The sequence below is a fragment of the Dipodomys merriami genome, unplaced genomic scaffold, assembly GCF_024711535.1.
Source record: "Dipodomys merriami isolate MVZ:Mamm:240054 unplaced genomic scaffold, mDipMer1.0.p SCAF_5, whole genome shotgun sequence".
NCBI lineage: Eukaryota > Metazoa > Chordata > Mammalia > Rodentia > Heteromyidae > Dipodomys > Dipodomys merriami.
This window is the reverse complement of record NW_027206068.1, coordinates 18,361,825-18,388,760: the sequence shown is the minus strand read 5'-3', so window position 1 is coordinate 18,388,760 and position 26,936 is coordinate 18,361,825. Positions and strand designations below refer to the sequence as shown.

Genomic DNA, 26,936 nt, shown 5'->3' with positions numbered 1-26,936 from the left:
CGGTAACAGAGATACAGAGTGCCATTGTGAATACAGAGTGGAACCTACAGCATAACACAGTCTCACATTTGAGATAAGCCATTTTCTAGCTGTATGCTATTATGTGTGCTCTTTAGCCTTTCAAACCTAAGATTCCTCATAAGTAAATCACAAATACTAAATCTCACCAAGTCTAATACTGTCCCTTGTTGTGTGTGTGTGTGTGTGTGTGTGTGTGTGTGTGTGTGTGTGTGTGTGTGTGTGTGTGTGTGTGTGTGTGTGTGTGTGTGTGTGTGTGTGTGTGTGTGTGTGTGTGTGTGTGTGTGTGTGTGTGTGTGTGTGTGTGTGTGTGTGTGTGTGTGTGTGTGTGTGTGTGTGTGTGTGTGTGTGTGTTTGGTTTTTGGTTTTTGGTTTTTTTTTGGTCAGTTGTAGGGCCTGAACTCTGGGCCTGGGCGCTGTCCTTAAGCTCTTCAGCTCAAGGCTAGCGTTCTACCACTTGAGCCATAGCGCCACTTCCGGCTTTTTTCTTTTTGCTTATGTGGTGCTGAGGAATCGAACCCAGGGCCTCATGCATGCAAGGCAAGCATTCTACCACTGAGTCACCTTCCCAGCCCTGTCCCTTGTTTCTTACAGACTAAATGTGACACCTGCTGCTAAAAATGCTTAATTTAAATTTAATGCTTACATATGAAATGCTTAAATTTTAATAAAACATCCAATTAAGTGTATTTGATGGTTAAAATACCTTTTGATTAGAGTGTCCAGTTTGTTCTCTCCATCTTGTAAGAAGTTAATGCACTTCTGAAAGATGCAGCTGATATAATGCATTTTCATAGCCAATACTTCATTCATGTCTCTTTGTTTCATACACTTCTCACAAATCAAATCCATCACCTTGTAGCATTTACTCAAGGCTGCTTCATCTGCCATTAGAGGATTTTCATTTACAAGCATCACGATCTAGAAGACATTCAAAATGTGAACTTAGAAATTACAGGAGATGCTTCCATATATAAATTAGGTAGTTCGCCGGGCACTGGTGGCTCACGCCTGTAATCCTAGCTACTCAGGAGGCTGAGATCTGAGGATCACAGTTCAAAGCCAGCCCGGGCAGGAGAGACCGTGAGACCGTGAGACTCCTATCTCCAATAAACCACCAGAAAACCGGAAGTGGCGCTGTAGCTCAAGTGGTAGAGCGCTCGCCTTGAGCTGCTCTACCCAGGCCCAGGCCTGGGTGCCTGGCCCAGAGTTCAAGCCCCATGGCCGACAAAAATAAATAAATAAATAAATAAATAAATTAGGTAGTTCAGGTAATTTCAAGAGATGATCAAATAAATTTTTTCTTAGAATCTTACAGCTACTGTGCTTATTCAAATTAGCATGTAGATTGTCACTGATCAACATAATAAAGTAATACAGGAGGATCTTATCAAATTGAAATGTGATCTAACTAGTATGTCATTCAGAGTACATGCTTTTACAGTCCCTGAAGATAATCATATAAGCACAACCTTTATATATATATATAGCATCAAATAACTGAACAATCCCTACTTTTAGTTAATATTACTAAGTTCTACAAATTCATGACAAGGAAAATTACAGTTCTCGTTGTTGTTTTGGTCGGTCATGGGGCTTGAACTGGGTGCTGTTTCTGAGTATTTTTGCTCAAGACTGGCATACTACCACTTTAAGCCACCGAGCCACTTCCAGTTTTCTAGTGGTTAATTGGAGATAAGTCTCACAGACTTTTCTGTCTGGACTGGCTTTGAACCAGAATCCTTAGTCCAAGAAGCTAGAATTACAGGTGCACACCACCAGCACCCAGCTCTCATTAATTCTTATTAACTATAGGTAAAGGATTTTATAGAAAGTAGTCTAGGAATGAAATATGCTCCATATCCAACTACATATCTTTGTGGAAATTTTCCTAAAGATGCTTTCCATCATCTCCATAATGGGAATAGGTCAAAGAGGAAACTATCAACAGTTCTAAAAGGGGAAATAATAGAGAGTTATCATATTTATTTATTATGAATCCCATATTTCCTATATTTACACAAACAAAGCTCAAATTTAGTGTAGTGAGAAATACTTTGATGCAGGATAGGCTACTTGAAGTTCATCTGCACATAACTTCCATAGGGTCCCTGGTAGCCAAGTGCACAATATGGGTATAACTGTACATACAGCCCATCCAGTACTTGCTAACCAATATGTTATAGATAAATACTATGCTAGGGCTTGTAAATGTCAAGGAGAAACAGGTAGTAGATTCCATGAGTCACATTCTTCTCTTGAGGCATAAAAAAGAACGTCTGTGACCTGAAGTGAAACCCATGCCAGCTCCTTCCTTGGAAGTTTAATAAATTAAATGCTCATAGGAAAGGAAGAGGATTTTTACTTATTTTTTACACTACTAAATCTAAAAATCTAACACTTAATATATATCATTGGGCTTAATGAAGGAAGTACAGTCCAAATCTTTACTGGTAAATAAATTTGTTGATTACTGTTTCTAACAAAACACGTATTATATGCCTGGAGCAGGTGGCTCCTGTAATCCTAGTACTCACGAAGCTGAGATCTGAAGATCCTGGTTGGAAGCCAAGAAAGTTCATGGGACTCTTATCTCTAAATAATCACACACACACACATACACACACACACACACACACACACACACACACACAAAAGAAATGAAACTGTGGCTCAAGTAGTTAAGGGCTAGCCATGAGCAAATATACTCAGGGACAGAATCCAAGCCCTGAGTTCAAGCTCCAGGACTGGCATATAATAATAATAATTATTATTATTATTATTATTTAGTTTAGCATGGTGAATACCTATAATGCCAACAATGTAAAACTAAGACAGATGGATCATAGTTGGGGATCAGCCTGAGCTCCAAAAATGAGATCCTTAAAAAAAAAAAGTTGTGGTAAAGGCTCATTAATTATCCTAAATTTATACTTCTACTAACTGCAGTCAGCTAAATTACCTGATAAATATTTTTGTATATGGCATTTAAAATCAAAGTATATAAACTCTCAAACTTTCAAAGATCTCATATAGGATCTAGATTGTCTATTGAGACATTAGACCTTTCTTGTTTTGTAACATAAAATATAAAGAAAGGATGACAAACAGCAATGCCATGGGTTTAATGAAACATTTATATAGCTTTACACAAAGGAATACTAAGTAGCTTCCTTCTTTCTCTTCAGCTGATGAAGTAATATACAGGAAACCCTCACTACCACATACCAACAAGGAATAAAAACATTCTTTTCAGCAGAAGAAGTACATGAATCTTACCCTTCAAAGAACTGCTTCGGTGGCTCACTCCTAGAATCCTAGCTACACAGGAGACTGAGAGCTTAGGACATCAGTGCAAAGCCAGCCAGTGCAGGAAAGTCCATGAGACTCATATCTCCAATTAATCACCAGAAAACCAGAAGTGGAGCTATGACTTAAATGATAGAGTGAAAGCCTTGATCACTAAACCTCAGAGACAGTGTCCAGGCCCTGAGTTCAAGACCTAGGACTGGCACACATACATAAAACAAGAAATGCTATCTTAGGATATGTGTATCCATCCAGTGGCATTTTGAATTTTTTTTAAATCTTCTTTTTCCTTTTTTTAAAAATTCATAGTGAAAATCAAAACTAGTGCCTTAGGAGAGCAGGCAAATGCTCTGTCACTGAACTATACCTGACAGCCCATATCTTATTTTGTATATTGCCAAATCAACAGCTCTGATGTTGAAAATCATCTTAATCATCAAAGGCAAGATGGCCCTACTTGCACCTGTCTCCTGCTCTCTTTGCTGTTTTTTCTGGCATTCTGTTCTTCTCTTAGGTTATAACCTCGGTTTCTGGCATCCACACAACTAACTCCCTAAGTCTCTTTGGAAACAAACACATTTTTACTGCTATAGCAGCCAACGCAGACACAAATGAAGCTAGGTTAGATGCCAGGAAATGAAAAGGTGAATTGTGTACTGTAGAGAACTTCTATGCTTATCTTAAAAGGAGTTTGGCTGTAGACAGTAGCTGTTTGTTACTTTTTAATAATACTTCCTATGAGCAAGCAAGCTTCTTTGAAAAGGGGTAAAGCAATGAAAATGGGCCACCACAACAAAAGCAACGGGGCAGCTTTTATATCCAAGATATGGATAAAAGAAAGGACTTCAAGAGAATAAATTGTTTATACCTACAACATAGCAAGGACTGTTCTGAAGCAAGGTATTAGAGTCAAACAATAGTCTCTTTATAAGACTCAATACTCCAAAAGTACTATGCCAACTATTTCAGGTTATATAACTTTGTCATTTATTATCTACATACATCTGCCCTCAATCTAATTCAGTCTAAATATCTGCTCTTAAAAATTCCTGAAGAATAATAACATTTAATGTTGAAAGAGTAGGTCCCAAGTAAACATCAAAAACCATCCCAGATGTGAAGGGAAATATGGGGGAAAGGGAGAAGAAAGGGTAAGAGAGGAGATGGATAGGATGAAAGTATATTAGATATATATGTGTGAAAATATACATTTTAAAACCCCTTACTGTGTACAACTCATAAGATTAATTTTAAAAATCACTGGAAAGCAATATTCCAGAACCTTACTATACTCTCAAGACACAGAAAAAAAAGTCAAGTGAATACATATAGGGAATGTCTTCAAATTGTTCTAAGGTAAACTATCCTATAATGCTCAGGCTCAGGTAGAAACAAGGGGAAAATACTAATTTCAAACCTGTCTCCCAGCCCAGCCTGTATCACGCCTAAGGGCCATAGGGAAGGAGTTGCTGCTATTCCCAGGAGTTCTCTTTCCTCAGTGTGTGTGAAAAGAAGAGAAGTAACTAATCTAACTAATTACTGGAAGAACTGAATAGTTCTGAATAGTCACTTGGATTAAAAATGTGTTCATAGCTAGGCATGGCTCATGCCTATAATCCTAGCTACTCAACAGGCTGAGATCTGCCAGACAGAGCAGAAAGTCCGTGTGACTCTTACTGAAGTGGTAAAGGACAGAATTGAATGAAAAAGCAAAGGAAGACTACTAGGCCTTAAATTCAAGCCTTAATAAGAGTGTGTATGTGTGCACACATGTACACACGTGCACGCGCGCACACGCACGCGCACACACACACACACACACACACACATTCCTGATCACACTGCAGAATATTTCCTGGAGGACTACTTATTGCAGTAGCTGCTGATAGTGCCAGACCTAGGTCCTATTTACAAGTCTAGCACAGTAGCCCTAGCCACTCTGAGCACTGGCTGCTAAGGGCTCACAGTGGCTTCCCCCCAGAGAATCATCTTCATTTCTCAGGGTTCACCTCACTTACTTCTATCTAGATGTCTCCCCTTTCTCCCTGGAGATAGGCACTGGACAATGACAGAATCATGCCCACTCCAGGTTTACCTACAGAATGAGGTAAAGTTAAGTTTGAGGCTGAACCCTCCTGTTTGCCTACCTTTCCTCCAGCTCCTGACAGATTCCCTCACTATCTGCCAATAGCTTTCCTTGACTGAATCAACTGAAAATGGAAGCCCAATGCAAACTCTGTATCTAAACTCAGCCTAAGACAATCACAATCCCACATAATAAGACCATTTGAATTCCAAAGCAATATTGAAATAAAAGTCAAATACCATAACCACCAAACTACCTTGACAGGATGAAGATTTGTGGTGGTGATAATTTTGTGCAGTGGGCCTGCCAACTTTGGGGGCAGTTTTGGCTCTTTATCCAATCCCTGGGGTTTAGTGTAATAATCCAGTCTCTCTCGAGGAAAGAAATTGTTGATTATAGTCACACAATCATGTTGACCTTTGAATACAGAAATAGAAAAGTTATTTTATCATTCAACAGTAAGAAAGGAAGGAAACATGCATCAATAACTCACAGAAGAAAAGGAGAAGAATGTGTTTACAAGCATTCTAAAGTGGAAATTCTAAATATGAAGATTCTGTAATTTACCAAAAAAATGCTCAAGTTATAAATGACTTTAAAAAGACTTTAAAAAGTCTCTCCTTCCGTCCATCCCTACACAAATGATAGTCATTCTTCCCTAAACACATGTAGTTGTATTATATAATCTATAGCCTATCTTTATTATAATAACTATTTACCTAAAATAATTTCCCCTTTAACCTTGAATTTGAGAGAAGCTAGGCTGCTTTGTAAACTACTGAAAATGTTTTGCTTCCATAAGCTTGAAATGCACATTATGGCTTCTCATTGATCGTTAAGCCACTTCCCAGAAACATTTCTAGTGTCAAAAAGCAAAACCTTGGCAGGATACTGGAGGCTCATACATCTAATCCTAATCAGGAGGCTGAGATCTGAGGATTGAGGTTCAAAGCCAGCCTGGGCAATAACGTCCATAAGACTTGTGTTTCCAATTAACTGCCAGAAAACCGAAAACTGAAGTGTTGTTCAAGTAGTAGCACATTAGCCTTGAGCACAAAAGCTCAGCAACGGCATGTAGTCCCTGAGTTGAAGCTCTAGTACTGACACACACACACACACACACACACACACACACGCACGCACGCACGCACACACACACACACACACACACACACACACACACTTTCCCTGGCAAAGTCAGTGGCCTGCGCACTCCTGTGGCTTTCCTCAGCTCCCTCTCTACTATCTCTCTGGAGACAGGAAGTAGCCACTGTAGAAAAGCAAGCAGAACGTTCAGGACACTCTAGGGCCCAGGCCTCAGAGAGGCCTCCTCTCTGCCTGATAGGAGCTGAGTGACTAGCAGCAGTGAATCCTGGGGGCACACCCAGATGCTATGGCTTCTGCTCCAGAGAGTAGTCCTCACAGCAAAGGCTGCAAAGCCCCTGCCAACAAATAACCTGAAGGAGGATTGCATTGTGGCCCAGTGGGACCCTGGCACATGAGGCTGACAGAAGACTCAGTTTACCACTGGCAGCTTCTGGTTAATCAAAAGTTTCACAACTTCTTCTTGTGCCTTGGCTGATTGGTGACACTGAATCCACAGGCATGGACTAGCATTTCTCATTGTCAGACAATACTAGCAGCTTTACCTGCTATCTAGCAGATACAACATTAAGTAGCTAAAACTATGCAGTACCCCCAACAGATGGCTTATGGGTTAGAGGTGTCCTAACCACATTAACTGCACCAACTCAACAACTACACCACCACTACAGATAAATAAACAAACAATAAAAGCCCTTCATCAAATTATTTTACAGTACATAATGAGGGGGCTTTCAAGAACCATAGTAAGATTCAAATCTTAACTACTGAGGACCAAATTCATAAGGTAGATCAAGTTAAGGAAGCATCTCAGAACAATTTGAAGACAGAAATCATGAAGAAAGTTGGAGATATCCACAAAAATGTAATGCTGAAAAAGTAATGAAATTTCAGATACAAGACAATAAGAACAAAAAGTGTCATCAGGTATTTCATTACACTAGACAAAGTGGACTGTGAACAGAATGATTATCTGTAGGGGCTGGGAAGGAGGCTCAGTGGTAGAGCGCTTGCCTTGTATGCATGAGGCCCTGGGTTCGATTCCTCAGCACCACTAAGCAAAAAGAAAAAAAGCCGGAAGTGGCGCTGTGGCTCAAGTGGTAGAGCGCTAGCCTTGAGCTGAAGAGCTGAGGGACAGCGCACAGGCCCAGAGTTCAGGCCCCACGACCGGACCCAAAAACAACAAAAAACAAACAAAAAAAAGAATGATTATCTGTAGTCTGACAAGCAAAGTGGCATTCGTTTCAGAAAGGAAACTTGGACAATGATCCTGTGTAAAAGTCTAGCAAAAACTTACCCACGAAAGCTGCCATCTGTGCTGCTGTTCTCCCTACAGAGTTGACCACATCTGTCTCTGCTCCAGCTTCCAACATAACCCACGTAATGTCTTTATTACCTATAGAGTTAAAAAAATAGATTTCTTAATGTCAAATCACGCACAAGTGAAATACTTCATTCAAAATATACACAAACCTGCCGAGCCTTGATGGCTCACACTTGTAATCCTAGCTACTTAGGAAGCTGAGATCTGAGGGGTTTGAAGCCAGCCCAGCAGGAAAAATCCATAAGGCTCTTATCTCCAATTAAACATACACACACACACACACACACACACACACACACACACACACACACACACACACACACACACACACACACACACACACACACACACACACACACACACACACACACACACACACACACACACACACACACTGTGGTTCAAGTGGCAAAGAGCTAGACTTGAGCCAAAAAACTCAAGAACAGTACCCAGACATTAAGTTTAAGATCCAGGACTAGAACACACACACACACACACACACACAAAAACAAACACACACACACACACACACACACAAATTGCACTTTCTTTTACCTAACTTGCTTTTAAGTGTGTATCATATTTTTATTTTTTTAAACATGAATCACAACTGCAGTAAAAAGTAAAAAGCTCCAGAACCTACTTTAAAAGCAACCCAGTTGTCTAGATAACAAATCTGGCACATAAAAATGGCATGGAATCGACTATCATTTGTTAAAATGCAACATGGTTTCCTAATAATACTGCTTAGTATAAAATCAAAACAAATGTAAAAATAAAGAAGAGAAAAGAATGAATAGAGGTCTTTTTCTAATATTACATAGATTCCTCTATCCCTCACACTGGAATAAAAAGAGGATAATAATAATGATAATAATAATAATAATAATAATAACCAAAGATCCATCTTTCTAGATGGCTTCTATCTGAATAGCCACAATTGATCTATTCTTACTCTTTTAAATCATTACAGATATTTTGCTATTATAAGCTACATTTAGTGAACAGCATTTTCTACTCAGAGTATAAACATTAATTTTCTTTCTTTCTTTTTTTTTTGCCAGTCATGGGGCTTGAACTCAGGGCCTGCACACTGTCCCTGAACTTTTTTTGCTGAAGGCTAGCACTCTACCACTTGAGCCACAGTACCATTTCTGGCTTTTGCTGTTTATATGGTACTGAGGAATGGAACACAGGGATTCATGCATGCTAGGCAAACGCTCTACCACTGAGCTACAGTCCTAGCCCTAAACACTGATTTTCTTAGAGACAGTTTCTGGGAAATATGGAAGGATAAAAGGTTATTCATCTGTCCAGGCTGCCATCTACCAAGGTTAGACTGAACACATGCTCCAAAAGAGTGTGAAAAAAAAGTTAAGTGATAACTGGTTATTCTAATTTGAAAAGTGTAAAGATAGTTTATTATACAAGTTTAATCTCTTTGACTAATACTGAAAATGGCTTGTATCAGTCAGTTGTATTTCTCTTGTTCTCCGTCCTATTTTTCATTGCAGTATATACCTTGCTCCTCTGATTCACAAACTTCTTTAAGTATAACAATATGACCCTTTAAGACATACAGTAAGTATTTGCCTTCATTTCTATTCTTCTAACTCCATTTAGTGTATTGTCCACATAGCACAATCCAGGTTGTTCTCTTGGGAGTCTGTACCTCATAGATAATACTTATAAATGCTTTTGTATTCCAGGATTATAAACATGTAGATTGATACTTTTAAAAATATGAGGCTATAGTATCACAACTACATTTTCTTTAAAAACTGCAACAATCACAAGGTTCCACATGGCTAGTGATCTTAAGTACATAAATTCCAGGAAGGCAAAAAGTCAGCTGTTCAATGAAGAGAACAGGGAACTAATTACTTCAAATTAGGAAAATACAGAATATCAAAGTAACAAACTTTAAAGAATAGCTATAGTTCCTCACGTCTAGTAAAATGTTAAGAGAAAAAAACAATTATGTCACTAAAGAAAGATTACCAAATTAAATATATAATTTCTTTCACCAATTGTAGAATTTCAAAAATCAGTCTCAAAAGCTGGACACTGGTGGCTAATGTCTATAATCCTAGCTGCTCAGGAGACTGAAATCTGAAGATCATGGTTCAATACTAGCTCAGGCAGAAAAATCTGTGAGATTCTTATCTCCAGTTAACCAGCAAAAATTCCAGAAGTGTGGCTCAAGTGATGGAGCCCAAACCTTGAGTGAAAAAGTCAACAACAGCAAGAGACCCCTGAGTTCAAGCCAAGAGGCTCTAAGTTCAAGCCCCAGGACACACAAACACACACACACACACACACACACACACACACACACACACACACACACACACACACTCCTTGCCATAAAACTTGATCTTAAAAATACTAAAATAAGAATGCATTTGATTTAAAATATACATATACTTAAACATATATATGTATACATATATGTATATATGTGTGTATATATATATATATAGAGAGAGAGAGAGAGAGAGAGAGAGAGAGAGATAACAGTGATAGAGTAAAAAGCTAAAACTTCACCAGAAAGTGCAGCAAACATGAGGGCTGTGTACCCATGTTCATGCTGGTGACAATTGACATCAGCTCCATGGCGCAGAAGTAATTTGCACATATCAAGTTTTCCTTTGTAGGCTGCATGCATTAGAGGAGTCATTCCATTCTTTAACAGAAAGAGACAAAAATGTGTGAAATATACATACTTACCTTCTTCTTAATCATGAATATAGATATGAACCAATAAATCATCTTTACTTTTTATTTCCCAACTTGCATCATTCATAAACTTCTAAGGGAAAAGATGGCTTTATTTCCTGAGCTTTTTAATAGACTAACAAATAGATCGAAAGAGAATGTGTTCAAATTCACATGACTAGTAAATAGGGAGGGCAGGGATCAGAACCCAAATTTTCCAAGGTTCTTTTTATTATTATTATTATTATGTTTTTTATTGTGAAAATACTGTACAGAGGGTTACAATTACATGAGCAAGGTAATGAGTATATTTTTTTTTTATTGTGAAAATACCATACAGAGGAGTTACAATTACATGGGCAAGATAATGAGTACATCTCTTATCAAGCATTGTTGCCTCCTCCTTTGTTTCCCCTTCCTATGCCTTCCCATCTCCACCCCCCATCTCCTCCCCCACCACCCCCATCAAAGTTGTAAAGTTCATTTTTATGAGTACATTTCTTATCATCCGAGGTTCTTCTCTCTACCAAATATCTATTTCCTGGAGAAACAAATGGACAAACAGATCCAAACACAGACACAAAAAAAAGCAACCTTAAAGTAAATGGAATGCTTATTGAGAAAGTTGAATAACGATATAGGTATAGGTAACAATGGATATTATAAAGATGTTAAATAAATGAACTCCTCTTTAAATTGGAAATTTTCCATGAATTAGTGCCAATGAGGGGAAAAAGAAGATATGGGAAATGTCTACTATAGTTGTTATCAGTTTTTTGAACAAGGATCTTGTAAGTCACATGAATGTGTTATTACATTATGATCAGACTGTGAATATGATTGTATAAATATAGATTAATGGGTAGTATTCACACCAGGCTACCTTCTTTGGACTCATATGTTTTATGCATATCCAGTGGAAAAGTTAACATTTTATGCACTGAACACCTCAGACTATTTGGTGAATAAATGATCTATTTCCTCTAAGTCAACCTTTTCAGTAACTCTGGCCAAACTCTAAGTGTCATAAAGCCAAAGCTGTTGAGGATAAAAACCTTCCTAAAACATATCACCTTTACTTCCATAAGTTCCAGGATCACTTGAACTGGTCTTGCGGATTCCAGACTGTTATATTAATAGAGTCTATCATTTTGTTTATACAAAGCCGTATTATTCTTAAGAGAGTTACTGACAGAAGAATTATAGGGAGGCTGAGATCTTTCAGGTGCTTATATAAGAGGAAACTCAGAAGAAGTAATTAATGTTTCGGGAGAGTAACTGGAAAAATGTGGGCGATTATAACTTCTAAGATTCTCTTAGTTGGTATTTTTATAGGAAGTGGATATTTGTATATTGAGAAATCTCATTGTACACAGGAGCCAATGAGTGCTTTAGAAGAATGACTTCAAAGTTACCAGTCTTTCAATGAGGCAAATATGAGAGCCATAATGGAGCTGAAACCTAGAGATAAGAGGGTAGTGTAAGACAGGGAGGAGTAGAAGATACGGTACTATCAGAAGGGCCCTCACAAAGAAGCAATCAATTATTTCTTTTACAAATTTTTAATATGTGGAGCTCAAAGTACAGTTCATTGATAAAGTATGTGTTTTACGTGTGCTTGGCTTAATCCCAGCACCCCTAAAAAATTAGCAATGGTGTAACTCATTTGAACAAATAACAGCTTAACAAAAATGAATATCAAGAAGCTGAAAGACATTTGGCCAGGGGCACCCTTGCCAAGGGAGGACAGATCAATGGAGAGGGGAAGGGTGGGCCAATAATCATAATATTCAATGTACATGGGTCAAATGGAACTAAATAACTTGAGGATATGGGTGGGGTTGGGAGAGATGGGAGAAAAATGATGGAAGGGGTAACACTGATCAAGATGCACTGTACTTATAAACTGACATGTTCATTGGAACTCTTTTGAACAAGTATTTAATTTTTTATAAAAAATTTAGGTCTCAGACTTCAGTCTGAGTTTAACATTTTCTGTTCATCCAGAATGCTATCAATCCAGTCAACTGTTACCTAGTTCTGAGAAAAAAATACTCTTGAGACTACATAACTGCTCCATTGTTCAAAGAAAAAAAAAATGAACTACAATGTGATAAACTTTAGAAGGGCAAAATGCTATGGCAAGTTTTGGGATCTAGCATGATCAATTGGGCTCATTTTCTTATGTTGCAATGTTCCTTATTAATCACTTCTGTAATTTACCTGCCTGCTTTCACTCCCTTCCCTCTTAGTTTTCTTTTTTTTTAATCTGTTTTAATTTTTATCTGTCTTTTCTCTTTTCTCTTATTATTTCTCATTTACTTGCTACCACCTAAACAGAAATGATTTTAGACCCAAGGAATAAAACAGCCTCTTTCAAAATGGCCACGAGTTTTCTCAATTACATCCTTTGCTGCTCAATCTCTGCACTGTTGTTCCATCAGGTTGAGAATGCACATAATGCAATGGGTACTTTTCCCATATCAGTTTCAGTGCTGTGCTGGATGCCCTGGGATTAGAAATCAACCTTCTGGTAAGGAAGTTTCAACTAGCTCTTCAAAGAAGTGACTATCACATATATTTTCTTATCTCAGTTCAATTTTATGCTATAGAAATGTAGAGGCATGCAAAGGGAAATTTATAACTTGTGAGCACACCAATTCCTATGCATGTGGGTCCCGGTACCATATCTTATGGGAAAATTTCAGTGGGCTAAAAGAATTAAGCAAAATTAATACATGTTAATGATCTACAGAGATATAAGGCTATAAATTTTTCAGCCTTATAGCACTTTGTAGTGCTATAAATATCCAGAGAAGAAAAGGAATGATGCAAAACAAAATTGTTGATTTAATAAAACAAACTGTTTAAAATAAATTGACTAAACTGAATTTAAAGTGTTACTTTCCAGTTTTAAAGATGATATGACGGTATCAGAAAATAAATATATTGAATTCTCATCTCTGCATTCAAATTAGAAAAGCAGTGCTACAATTTTATAAAATGTTATCATAGTGTTATATGTGGTTCATCAATTCTAAGAAGCACATTTGCATATTTAACATCTGAATTTTGTTTCTGTTTACAAGTACTAAAATGTTACAACTACAATCAGTTGATACCACCTCACTTTGTAATATCTCTGAAATCTAGAGGTTTTAAATCTGTGGCATCTTAAAGCCAATGAAATCCTTAAAGTAAAAGATTTTCTATTCTTCATTTACCAAACACAAATTTAAAAGAAGCTTGTTTAACTAACTGGTATGGTCAATGATCTTCTATTTCTTAAATACAATTATCTTAAAGTAACATTTGTTTATTTCCTTGTTATTGTCTTTTTCACTATTTGAGAGAAATAGGTCTTGTCTCGCTATGTACACCAGGCTGGTATTGAACTCACAATCCTCATACCTACTTCAGACTTCCTAGAGGTAGGATTATAGTTATACGTCAGCATGCCCATCTCTAGTATTCTTAAATCAAATAATTCATCAGTATAAGGCTACTATGTCTATTTCTATGTCTATATTTTACAGTAGATGTGCAAAGAGGTTTCAATAAAACAAATCAGTTTACATGATTCATTCAGCAAGTAGCTCATAGAGTATCAGATAATTTATGTTAGACACAGACATACACACTGTGGGTAACGATCAATGAATTCCTTGTGCCAATATTCTAAGTCTATGACATGTAAACTGTAGTAGGTGTTAGGGTTTAGATTTTAAACATCCTCCCCTGAAGGGCAATATGCTAAAAGCTGGGTCACCAACCTGATGGCACTATCAAATAAATTATGGAAACTTTAGGAGAAGGGGAGGGTGTCCAGTTATTCACTGCTTCCTAGACAGCAGAAGGTAAGCAGCTCCGCTCAGCCACAGAGTCCCACTGTCTTGCTCTATTGTCACAAGCCCAAAGCAACAGTGCTGAGCAACCAGGAGCTGAAATTAATCTAATTAATCCTTCCTTTTTTTAACCTGATCTTCTCAGGTATTTCATCATAGTGACAAGAAGCTGGCTAACACCATAGGGGTGACAAAACAGATGGTGATACTGTTGTAAGCAGTAAATAACATAAGGGGAAAGGTATTGCCAGGGGGTAAAGGTTTATTTATTTATTTATTGCAAAAAACATTGAAGAAAGGCCCTCTGACAAGGTACCATTTGAGCAAAGACCTGAAGAAAGCTATAGAACGAGAGATATCCACTAGAGAATGAAAGATCCAGGTGAAGGGACAGCAAGTACAGAACTCAGGAAGACTGAGGCATTTCCATTTTGCCCATGGACCATCAAGAAGGCCAGTCTGTCTCAGCCAACTCAAAGCATCTCCAGAAACACTCAATGGTCTCTGTCTTTCTCCAGGTGCTTCTAATGATTTATATTAAGTATAAGATCATTCTCTGTCAAAAGTCTCTGAAAACCTTTTATCAAGCGAAGTCATTCCATTTCAGTATCTTGTTTTCGTTTTTCTTATGAATGGCCACTGAGTTTTATCAAATTCATTTTAGCATCTGTGGACACAGTTATATGTGTTTCTCTCTTTCTGTAATACACTGGATAGCATCGAAAGATTTTTCTAAAACTTAACCAACCAACCTAACATTGGTGAAAAGCTTTTACTTGGCTACAAATCACATTACTAACATTTCATTTAGCATGTGTGCAATTATAAATTGAGCTGAGTTCCTAGTTCGGGGGTGGGGGTGGGGGGGGCTCTTCTTCCTACATGCCATTACCATTTCATTGGACTTACCAATCGAGCTGGGAATCTTTCCATGTTTGAGTAAATTAATGATGTAACTTGGTAAAATAAGAATTAACTGATCCTTTAAGTTTAATAAAAATTACTCAGGTTTGCTTAACTATATATATCACTTTTTTATCCATTCATCTATCAATTGATGGGACTTTGTGGTTGCTAATTATTGTGAATAATGCTGTTATAATACAGGTTCATGCTTGCAATCTGATCTACTCAGGAGGATGAGATCTGAGCATTGCCGTTCAAAGCCAGCCTGGGCAGGAAAGTCCACAAGACTCTTATCTCCAGTTAACTACCAAAAAACCCCCCACAAAATCAGAAATGGAGCTGTAGTTCAAGTGATAGAGTACTGGCCTTAAGTATAAAAGCTTGTGTGGGGGGGGGAGGGGAGGGAGGAGGGGTATTACACTGAGTTCAAGCCTCAAGATAGGCACCAAAAAAAAGTCATGGGTTTTTTGCTGCCTTTTTGTTGTTGTTGTTGTTGTTGTTGTTGTTGTTCCTGGAGCCCAAACTCTGGATCTGGGTACTGTCCCTCAGCTCTTCAGCAGAAGTCTAGCACTCTACGACCTGTTTTCTTATAGTTGGTTTATAGACTGTTAGTATAACTTGGAGAAGAAAAGCTAGAAAACAGCTTTTATTGACAGATTTAGAAATGATCCATTCTCATAGGAAATGAAAAACGTTATCAATATTTTGCATTTTACCTCATCCAAACAGTTAACACGAACATTCTTAGTGGATAATAGTGTTCCAGCTTCTTGGACAGTACCTGGAGTGGGGGGGGGGGAGATAAAAGGTTAAGATTGTCACTGGAATTTTTTTAAAAATCTAATACCAAGGCAATAAACTTTTTTTTCCCCTGTGCTAGGAATCCAACCCAGTCCCTGTATTTGTGAGGCAAACACTCTATCATGAAGCTACATCTCCAAACTAAGGCAATAAGCTTTAAAGATTTATAACACCTAATCCCATACTATTTATTTCACAAGCAACTCTCCCCCAACCCCAGGAGTAGACTTGCAGAAACTAGATTGGTTTCATGTTGTTGTTCCTTGCATGACATTAAACTGGTCACATTTTCTTCTTGGCAGTAGGAGAATAACCACAAAGCATAAGACTTCATATTGAAACAAACCTTAGAGCCTATCTAATCCAAATTACCAAGTGAAGGTTAAATTCCAATCCTCTTCCATTGGAATTCAAAATGCAGTCAGTACCTGCACAACATGGCAGCCCTGGATCTTGTGAATTGATGGCACATGTGTAACAAAATGTCACGTTTTGGAATTGTTTGGGTAAAACATCTCTGCAAACAGCTTACACTAAGCAAAAGGAAAGAAATATACACATCACCTGATTTGGAAGAAATAGTTGTATTGTCAAAAGTTTATAGAATTCACAAACTTTATAGACCATGATAACAACAATTTGCCTTGTAAAGGTTAAAAGGTGTTTGTGACTTTAACTAAATATCACTATCCCACAATACTGTGAAATTTACATCATCACTTCATCTCAATAAAAAATTATTTCAAAAAAATCTGGTACATAAAAGCACTCCTCTGTCAGTCTTCAGACTGCTACACTGAAAGTGACCGAATTTAAACGTGAAAGGCAGTTCTCTACAAACGTGGAAGCAAGCTGTAATTGGGCCACAATTAGCAGGTTTTTCCAGTCTTCTGTGAGATAATGGTAGAAGCCAGTGCGTGGCTACAGGATAGAACATAGCTATTATCATTAATCCAAAAAGCCACATGTTCTTCCAAACAGTTTCTGGTTTGACTGAGAAGAGGACAATGAAAGTAAATGTACCCTGGGAGAAAGGATGAGGCAGCCCGTCCTGTAAAACAAGGTCAGGAACATTCTCTTTGGAGAAGTTAGGATTTGTGAATGGTAAGTCTTCTTTCATCTACTTGTTTCTTAAAGGCAAGTCACATCATTGTCCCTTACCAATAAGAGAAATGTCTCTTGGGTAGGCATGAAAACCACTCTATCGGGAAACTGTCAGAAGAATGATCGACACGGCTTTGGTGTTGACAGCAACTATTTTTGCAAGATGTGCATTTATTCTGACCCTGAATTCTCATATGTAAGCAGGTTCTACCTTAACCCTTATCTTTCCTTACCTATGGCTTCACTTCACAGCCCTTCTCAATCTGCTTTAGAGAAGGATCAGAACAGAACGGAAATCCCTGCACCTTCAAATCTGCACTTGAAGAAAATGCCTTGATTGAAAATCACCACCTTCTCCACTGAGCATTCACTGAGGTTATTCTCTTTCTTTTTTGCAGTAAAGAGAGAATGCCATGGGGGACGGTGAGCATGTTGAAGACTGCTGCAGGCTAAGAAGAGGATGGGGATTGCAATCATAAACATTTGGAACTTATTAGAGCATTGCTGCTAATTCTATAAAATGTTAGCCCAGTGGCCAGCAATCTAAATTAATCTGTCTTGCCCAGAAACAATCTGAAAAGAAAGATAAGGAGTGCTGTAGTTTAGGGGAGGAAAAAAAGAGAAACTTTTTTGTGCTAAATTCTTTTTTTTTTTTTTTTTGGTCGGTTGTGGGGCCTGAACTCTGGGCTTGGGTGCTGTCCCTGAGCAATTCAGCTCAAGGCGAGCACTCTACCACTTGAGCTACAGCGCCACTTCCTGTGCTAAATTCTTGCTCAGTAGTCTGAGTACTTTACATCTGCTGTCAAATGTTAGAGGTTTTCCATCACATCAAGCAATTCAACAGCATACAGCAATAGAACATCCTCACTGTTTGACAATTTGCTAGGACAGCTCATAGAACTCAGGGAGACAAAGGGATATAGATGTCTTAAGAGTCCAATGGAGGAGACCCCTTTAGGGTAAAGCATAAGGAAAGAGGCACAACACCCTCTTTGGACATTCCATCCACCAACAATGTAGACACTCTGAACCCAGTCATAGTTATAGAAGCGGGGAGGATAGTATATAAACCTAAAGACTCTGAGCTTCTAGTCATCGCTTGAACTTTCTAATGAGCAGCCCATACACTGAAGCAATTCAAGAGCCCACCATGGGTCCACTAACCAGAACAAAAGACACTCTGTCACCCAGGAAACTTCCAGGGATTAGTATCTCTGTTGCCAAGAACCAGGGTCAAAGATCACACATTAGATCAAAAGATGTATACAGCACCCCTACTGATTAGAAACAGCTCAGAGTGTCTTAGTCTCTGTGTCAGGAGTAGGAGCAGAGAGCAAATAGACCATTCTTATTCTATCATACATGCACATTACATAAACACACACACACAAGCACACACCACTCATTAGATGAAGGCTGGCTGCTTGAACTATAAGAAACTAGTTGAGAAAAATATCTCAAACAGTTAAGGATTCTATGGGAAGAGGCTGGATTTTGGAAAATAGATGAGCAAAGTGCACTGAGAGGAAAAATGAAATTGTGATAGTATTTCATTTGTTGTTCTTCATTTACTGGCAACTGAGCGGGAACCACAAAAGGACTTAGATAGAGCAGAAATGGAAAACACCTGGCTGATACACAATTTGACCTCTTGTCATTCCTTACTAGGAGGCTACTCTCAGACAATAGTTTGCAATTAAGTTTGAAGATCAATTGTTTTATTCTGGGAAATAAATATGCTCAATGTAATTGGACAAATTATTTGGGTAGGAAGGTTCACTGCTCTCTAGGAAAGGGCATATGTTCAGCCAACATTTACCCTCCTGTAAGGCAAAACTCACCAGGTCTCTAGGAATAGAAGTAATATTGATGTCTGTTCCCCAGCAAAGGAATTCTGCAAGCTGCTCAAACCAAAGAAGAAAAACACAACCTGCTTCCTTAGGGTGGGAGTGAACGCTTAATCTGGGGAAAGACGCATATCAACAGAAAAGAGGTAATATGAGAAATGGCATGATGGGCTAGAGGCATGGATCAAGTGGAAGAATGCCAACCATGAGCAAACAAAGCTGAGCAAAAGCACAGAGTCCTTGAGTTCAAGCCTCAATGTAGGCACACAAAAAAAGTGATATTCTCATTTTTGCTCTTTTCCCACTGGGGATTTTCAGGACTACTCTGAAATTTAACCAGACTTACAAAACCCACATCCTCATGTGTGAAACACCATCTCATCCAACCTATAGGATTCTACAAAAGACCAGGGGCTTGCTCAATTGTGGATCCATTATTTTGTATTCAGAGCAGCACAATATAATTTATTGTTACATTTCTAGTATCTAGATTAAGACTAGAGGTTACTATTGAAGATAAACATATGTAGCCAAACCAAACCAAATAACAGAAGCAAACTAATGATACTGTTTCCAGCAACCCTTCTAAAAACCATGACATTCCAAAAGGTATGCATTGGGTTATAGGTATAGATTCTTCCAAAATAATCATATATTTAAAATAATCATATATTTAAAAACTTACGGGTTGCTAATTATAATATATATATATATATATACTTTAATATAGTGGATTTGTATTGTTTCCAAAAGTCTCCAATTTCAGTGTCATTGGCTATAAAGGGTAAATTAACATAATCAGCAACCAACTCCATGCAGGGCTTCCCTGAATTGTGCAGAAGGGACCTGCAGAGGGGAGGAAATTGACCAGATGTCCACCAAACACCCCTGGAGCCCTGTGGTACACATTGGGCTGGCTGGTGCTTTCCCTTCCACTCTGCCAACTCTGTCACACTTCTGCTACACAGAATTGCAAGAAATGAGAAAGCAGGCATCAGTGTTGTCAATGTTTGACCTAACAAAATGTCAGAAGGTGTGACTATCATCAACCCCACATTTTCATATGGAAAACTTAGGCAAAGTCACTTGCACATGGAAACCTCACCAGATTCTAAACCAGATCTGCTTTCACAGATGGTGCTTGCCATCCATGCTGCTCTCAAAATTGCTATAGCTTAAAATTAATGTACAGCTCACCAAGATTAAATGTAAGAAGCTCTGCACCAGTGGACCACACCTCCTAGTTCTATACAGGACTGAGAATCTAAGGAAAACTCTTAGAAGCCAGCCTGGGCAGGAAAGTTCATGAGACTCTTATCTCCAAAAAGCTAGACCTGGAACTGTGGCTCAAGTGATAGAGTACCAGCCTTGAGCAAAAAAGCTAAGAGATAGTGCTCAGACCCTGAATTCAAGTCCTAGTACTAGCATAAAATAAAAATAAATGAAAATTAGTTAAATATACAAATACCCAAAAAGTACTGGAATTATGCCTGGCTTGTAATATGATTCAATCAATGTCGGGTATAGCTATCTTCTCATATCTTCGATATTTTCTCGAGAGAGCAATGATGTCCTACAGACCTTCATTTGGCAAGAACACATGACATACTGTATCCACTTTGGTTTTTTCATTGGCCCAGGGCCAGTTAAAGGGATGAAACACAGCATATGTGCACTCACAAACCTCATGCCCCAGGTAGGCTCACAAATATCACATGCTAATGAAAGCTACATGCATATTGGTCCTCTTCCATACCATCTTTGGAATAAAACTGGTGGATGTCCCAGAATATAGCCAAACAACCCTGTTTTCCATTTCAGAGGTCTATTTTGTGTGCGCATGCACATAGTTCAAACTGGACTTTGAACTCAGGGCCTAGGCTCTCCCTTAGCTTTCTCACTCAAGGTTGGTGCTCTACCACTTGAGCCACAGCTCTATTCCTGGCTTTTTTCTGGGCTTCCCAGTCTTGGCTGGCTTCAAACACTTATCCTAAGAGCTCAGCCTTTTGGGTAGCTAGGATTACATGTGTGAACTGCTAGCATCCAGCTTCAGAGACCTATTTTATGTAACTATCACAGGTTTCTACTTTTAAAAGAATATGTGACCACTTTGGTTTATTTAATTCTTATTGCTGGTGGATGTGAATTATCTGTTGTGGTCTTTTTTGCCCATACTGTAACTGGCACATATATCTCTAAATCAAGTCCCACAGTCACCAAAGGCAGGGAGAATTACCCAGAGGCAGGCAGTACTGAAAGACTGAAATGTCAAATAGACCGTGTGAACCATGCAATAAAAACCCAACCCAAAGGTCCGGGATTCCAGGTAAAGAGCACTTACATAAATCTAGCTGTGACTGACTGAAAGTTGAGATCTAATTAGATGGCACAGTTCATTGCCTGTTAAGTTCACACCCGTTTTTTTTGGTGGGGGGGGGGGCTGAACTCTAGGCCTGGGCACTGTCCTTCAGCTCTTCAGCTCAAGGCTAGTGCTCTACCACTTGAGCTACAGCATCACTTCCGGCTTTTTTCTTTTTGCTTATGTGGTGCTGAGGAATCGAACCCAGGCCCTCATGCATGCAAGGCAAGCGCTCTACCACTGAGCCACCTTCCCAGCCCCTGATTTTTTTTTTTAACATTTACACTTTCCTTGTTATTGAGAAGAAATTCATCTTAGTCTCCGAGGATTTAGATTGGAGTTTGACCTTAGATGGAAACTGCTACAAAGTCTGGCCTCTCGGATTTCGGGGGGGGGGCGAGGGGTGTGCCCCAGGAGTAAGGCTTGAACTCAGGAACTGGGCACTGTTCCTTTAGCTTTTTCACTACAGGCTAACGCTTGATCACTTGAACCATAGCTCCACTTATGGCTTTTTTTCTGGTTAATAAGTCTCTGCTTTGTCTGCCCAGGCTGGCTATAAACGTAACCCCCAGATCTCAGCCTCCAAAGTAGCTAGAATTACAGATGGGAGCCACTGACACCCAGATGTGATGTGGCTTTCTTATTCTTGAATTTAAAACAATCTCACTGCCAGGTGCCCGTGGCTCATGACTGTAATACTAGCTACTCAGGATGCTGAGAGCAGAGTATCCCGGTTCGAAGCCAGCCCAGACTGCCTGTGAGAATCATCTCCAACTAACCACCAAAGTGGAGCTGTGTGGCTCGGGTGGCACTGTGCTAGCCTTGAGCAAAAAAGCTCAGGGACAGTGCCCGGACCCCAAGTTCAAGCCCCAAGCCTAGCACACAGGCATCTAACACACCCAATCTGCTTAATCATGCCTGTGGGCCTCAGCATCCTCGTCCCAGGGTAGCACAGGAGATGCTGGAGGTCACGTTGCTGACACCTGCCTGGTAACAGGTAACGGGGTTCTGTAGGAAATTCCTCGGGGACTTCCACTCTGGGATTGAAGGGAAAACATGGCTCCTGGCTCCTCCGGGTGGCTCCTTTCCTACCAACCCGCGCAGCGGAAGTGGGACAGGCGTTGGCAGCGAGGAAAGGAAAGCATCAGGGAGCAGATTACTAGGTAGAGCCGGTGTAGCCAGAGCCGAAGGGTGCGTGTGGAGGTCTGGGCAATTTCCTTGCCTCTCCGCAGGTTCCTAGCTCTGCCGCCGTCCCCCCCCCGCACTCCTGGAGATCCTGGATGTAAAAACCTCCAGGCGGCCGAGGACAGACCTAGTTCTTTGCCCTTATAAAGAACCCTTCCCGTTGAGCGGTCCCGCCACCCCCAAGTGGGGGCGGGGGCCAGCGAGAGCTCCAGATCTTGCGGCCTCCGGAAGTCGAAAGGGCCCTGCGGACACCAACCTAGGAACGTGGACCCCCTCCAAGACCCACGCTGCTCAAAATCATCTGAGGAGTTTTAAAGCATACACATCCTGGGGACTTTCATTATAACCGGAGAGAAAGAATAGAAATCTACATTTCCAAGCAGCTGGTTTAGAGGACAGGCCCGGACACCTCGGCTCCAACCCCAGCAATGTGTCTTCCACTTCTCCCGCCCGGCAAAACCAGGCCCTAGACCAAAGGAAAAATGTTGTTTCCGGAGCTGACTCTCAGCCTAGGGTCACCAGAGCCTGAGGCTTCCCCAGCCCCAGCATTCGCCACGCCCCCTAGCCAGGTTGGCCTGGACCTGGTTGCTAATCCAGTAACCCATACCTTTCCCGATCACTTCCAGTAGCTCCTTTTCTTCCTGGGTCAGCTCGCCTTTCTTTATGTGAACCATTGCTCCCGCCAGCTTGAAGGTTATTTTGTTTCTGTGGAAGTGTTAAAAACAGAGAGAGACAGAAATAAAGAGAAAAGACGTGTCTGTGTTACGAAAGACAGCTGCAATGTGGCAACTTGAGAACAGGACACAGAATAGCCAACTACGGAAGCGCTAGACTTTTCTCCTAGCTCCCTGAGGCCGGCGGGCTCCGGGCGAGCTCGGGCGAGCCGGGCGGGCGGTCCCTGCAGGCCCAGCTGCAAGACACCGCCCTCCACGCGTCATTGGCCGGGCTGGGAGGCGGAGCTGCAAGAGGAGTCAGCCAGAGACTCCAATTGGAGTAGCCGAGGAGGGAATAACCAAATAGAGAAAAGTGACGGGGGGGATTAATTATTTCCTACGGGTCCGACCACCTCCATCCTAGCCTATTCGGATATTTTCGTGCACATAGTATTCTTCGTCTCCAACGCGTAGCCCCGTTGCCCGTGTGTAAATTCTGGGTGGTGCGCAGAGGCCCTCGGACGTGGCTCTTTCTTCTAGGGCAGCCCCGGGAAGAGGCGCACCCCGGGCAGCGGGCGGGGCGGGAGGAGGGGGCGGTGCAGGGGGCGGGGCGGAGCCGGGTTCCGTGTGTCTATGTCAATGTGTCTGTCCTTCACTCCTCCATTGTCTGCCGCCGCCACTGCCGCCGCCGCTGCCACTGCCGCTGCCGGGACCGCTGCAGCCCCCAGCCCCGCGCGTTGTCGCTACCTCCTCGGACAGGTAAGACGTCGTCCCCGGTGAGGCCGAGACCACCCGGAGCGGGCCGGGGCCGGGGCCCGGGCCGCAGCCTCTCCCCGGGACTCGCACACAGGGCCAGAGCCGGCGGGGAGGAAGCATGTGCCCGCGAGGCGGGCTGCCTGCCTCCCGGGGTGGAAGTGCGCGCTCCACCCCGACCCCACCGGGCACACGATCCCGCTGCTGTGCCCCCTCGACTCGCCACGCTCGGCCTCCCGCGGAGACCCCGGGACCGCGCGCGCGGAGCGGGCGGGGGTGGGGGCGGCCACGCGGTGGGAAGCGGCGGGTTTCGCACGTGGTCTCGTGCGGGGCAGCGCCCGCAGGCCGCCTCCTGGAGGCCGGGGCTGGGACTCCGGGGTAGAGGTGAAGGGGAGAAGCATCCCCTGGCGCGCCAGGGGGACGCAGGAGGGGAGACTCGGAAGAGCTGGTTTGGGGGGGACAAGCCCTCCCTCCCCCCTCCATTAACTCATCGCCCCCCCCCCCCAGCTACTTGTCATCTCCTCTCGGCCTCGGGAAGCTGGACACGAAAACCTGAGCTGATTGCCCCGCGGCTCCAGTTAGGGATGTTTGGGGAGCAATTTACACTTGCTCTCCTACTTGGTTAGGGGAGAGCGCCGGGCGGAGGGGGTGGGGAGGACGGGCCTCCCGGCTCCGCGAGAGTTCCCAGCCTCTTTGTAACTCCGATCTTGAGATTTATGGAAATAGGGAGGGGGAGCCGTGGAGAGGGCGGAGATTACCCTGGTGTTGCTGTCTATATATAGTCTCAGATTAGGCTCTTAATCCAGCCTTCATTCAGCTGTGTAGCTTCAGGGTTCCACCACAGGTGAATAAGAGGTAAATGTAAGTGTGTCCCCTCCTGGGATTCAGACATCCTTGTTAAAATGTTTGTCCTTCACGGAAACACTGCCACCGCACATTTGCATCCGCCATGAAAGCTTTTTTAGAAACTATTATTTACAGTTACATTGTTGTTTCTCTATAGACTAGTATTCGTGTTTCTCTGAAGACCCATCTGTGTCAGAGAAATACTTGAATAATCGGGTAGATGGTTTTTCGTTAAACATTTCCTGGGCCTCTCTTTTCTTCCCACATTGCCATATAGAAAGTGAAATTTTTTTTTTTTTAATTCTCCTCCTTCCTCCTTCATTTTGCTCAAAGCCTTTACTGTAGGCAATTCTGAAAAACACAGGGACGGTGTTCATTATTATCCCTTGGTTTTAATAAAAATTAAAAACAATTCCCATCACCTTCCCATCTCCTCCCTGCCCCCAGCCCCAGCTTCAGCTGTGGGAAAGGGGAGGGGGAGAGCAAATCTGTGCCAGAACGTTTCACATGAAAATGGTTTAAAATTATTCATCTCAATGTATAACAAAGCAACTTTTGTTTGGTGATGCTTTAATAATGAAGAGGCTGTTCAAACCAGAAATAGGGCTTTTGAGAGTGACCAGTATTTTGTAACACTTAAGACTGCTGATACTACCAGGATTACAATTGATGTATAATGTATCATGCTAAAGGAACGCAAAAACCTAAGAAAAGGCTGAAAGAGTAACCTCAGCATGTGACTTAAACATCTAACCAGGGGAGGCATAGGCAGCATTGAGGACTTTAGTGCCAGTATTTCCATCTCTTATGCCAAATCTGGGCCATGGTTATTTGAAGGTCACACCTGTTTGTCTCACTGGGGTTATCAGTTCTTAAAGGATAACAACTTATTATCTATTCCTTTGGTACTTTCCTGACACCTGGTTAGTATTTAGTCTTCTGTGAATACGTGACTTAAGTCAAGTTAGAGTCAATGACATTTAAGGACAAAGAAAATCTAACATTTTGCGTAGAGATGGAGATAAATCATACATTGTTTTTGAATTTCTACTAGCACATTCTTAATGGATAGTGTTCATCACAGGGGTTACATGGTTAGGTCTGTATACTGTAAATATTTAATATAAAAATCAGCTTAGCTAATGAGCTTATTAAAATTCATTCACAGCAAAGAAGTTTTATTGATAATTAAACAGCTCATCATATTGAGTATTTAGTCTGTTCCAGATACTCTACCAGATGCTTTGCATGGAATTATTTTAATCATTTGTCTTAACAACCCAAGAATTAGCCAACATTATCCCTATTTATGAAAATAAGAGAAAAAATTTAAAATACTAATTTCCTCACAACTCCCACAGTTAGGTGCTGAAATTAGAACCTAGATTGGCCATATTTAAAATTAAAACCCTTTGTCTTTCACTGTTTTGAGAGTAAGGGGAGATTATGCATTCTTTTGATTGGCAAATGTCTTTGTAGAATATATGTAATATTTCTGAGGTTTTTTTTTTACTTAAAAAATGAGGATGGACATACTAACACATGCATAATAGAAATTGAATTATATACTTACGAATCTTAATCTTTCTAAAAATAGGAATGTCTGAAATATTCTTTCATGTGTCATGTCACCTCTTTTTCTACCACCACCACCTTCAACTTCCCATAGCCTTGGTTGAGGAGATTCCTTAGTGCAGGGCTTCTCCCTCCCATCTCCCAGTTGGAACTAGTTCAAGCATTTGAGTTCAGTAAACAAGCACCTATCATCCTGTGAGTAGTCCTCCCTGGTCTCTGGCCTTTTGCCGCCCCCTCCCCCCCTTGAAAAAGGGTCCAACTTGTGGTCCCAGCTGTTTCCAGTCCACCAGCCCCTCCTATACTTTCTGCCCTAAGGTCACCACATTGCTGGTTCCCTAAGCTGCCAGTAATTTCCACCTCTTTGTTCCTGATTTCTCTTCCTGGAATAAACCTCCCTTTTCTTCCCTTCACCCATCTGATAAACTAGTCATCTTGCAACATTCTACTTAAGTGTTAGGATTAATTCAGTTTTCATGATCACTTTTCCCACCCTGTCCAGTGTA

General features: G+C 40.9%; 2 protein-coding genes across 3 annotated transcripts in view; one reads left to right on the top strand and one right to left on the bottom strand.

Moving 5' to 3' along the window:
• Ankmy2 (ankyrin repeat and MYND domain containing 2) overlaps positions 1 to 23,487 on the bottom strand; it is a 29,055-nt gene extending 5,568 nt beyond the window's left edge. Inside the window, exons 1-7 of one of the 2 annotated variants that reach the window (XM_069996149.1) lie at positions 23,214 to 23,486; positions 16,540 to 16,644; positions 16,027 to 16,091; positions 10,389 to 10,527; positions 7,815 to 7,913; positions 5,670 to 5,830; positions 725 to 939 (exon numbers count right to left, since the gene is read on the bottom strand). In XM_069996149.1, coding sequence (XP_069852250.1) covers positions 725 to 939; positions 5,670 to 5,830; positions 7,815 to 7,913; positions 10,389 to 10,521 — 608 coding nt within the window. In that variant the 5' untranslated portion in view covers positions 10,522 to 10,527; positions 16,027 to 16,091; positions 16,540 to 16,644; positions 23,214 to 23,486. Of the gene's footprint in view, positions 1 to 724; positions 940 to 5,669; positions 5,831 to 7,814; positions 7,914 to 10,388; positions 10,528 to 16,026; positions 16,092 to 16,539; positions 16,645 to 23,213 lie in introns of both variants that reach the window. The other variant, XM_069996148.1, reaches the window with a different exon arrangement.
• Positions 23,488 to 23,903: 416 nt separating this feature from the next.
• The window catches only part of Bzw2 (basic leucine zipper and W2 domains 2), a 54,004-nt gene continuing 50,971 nt past the window's right edge, over positions 23,904 to 26,936 (top strand). The window contains exon 1 of the mRNA XM_069996147.1: positions 23,904 to 24,018. The gene's annotated coding sequence lies outside the window, so the exon portion shown is untranslated. The remainder of the gene's footprint in view (positions 24,019 to 26,936) is intronic.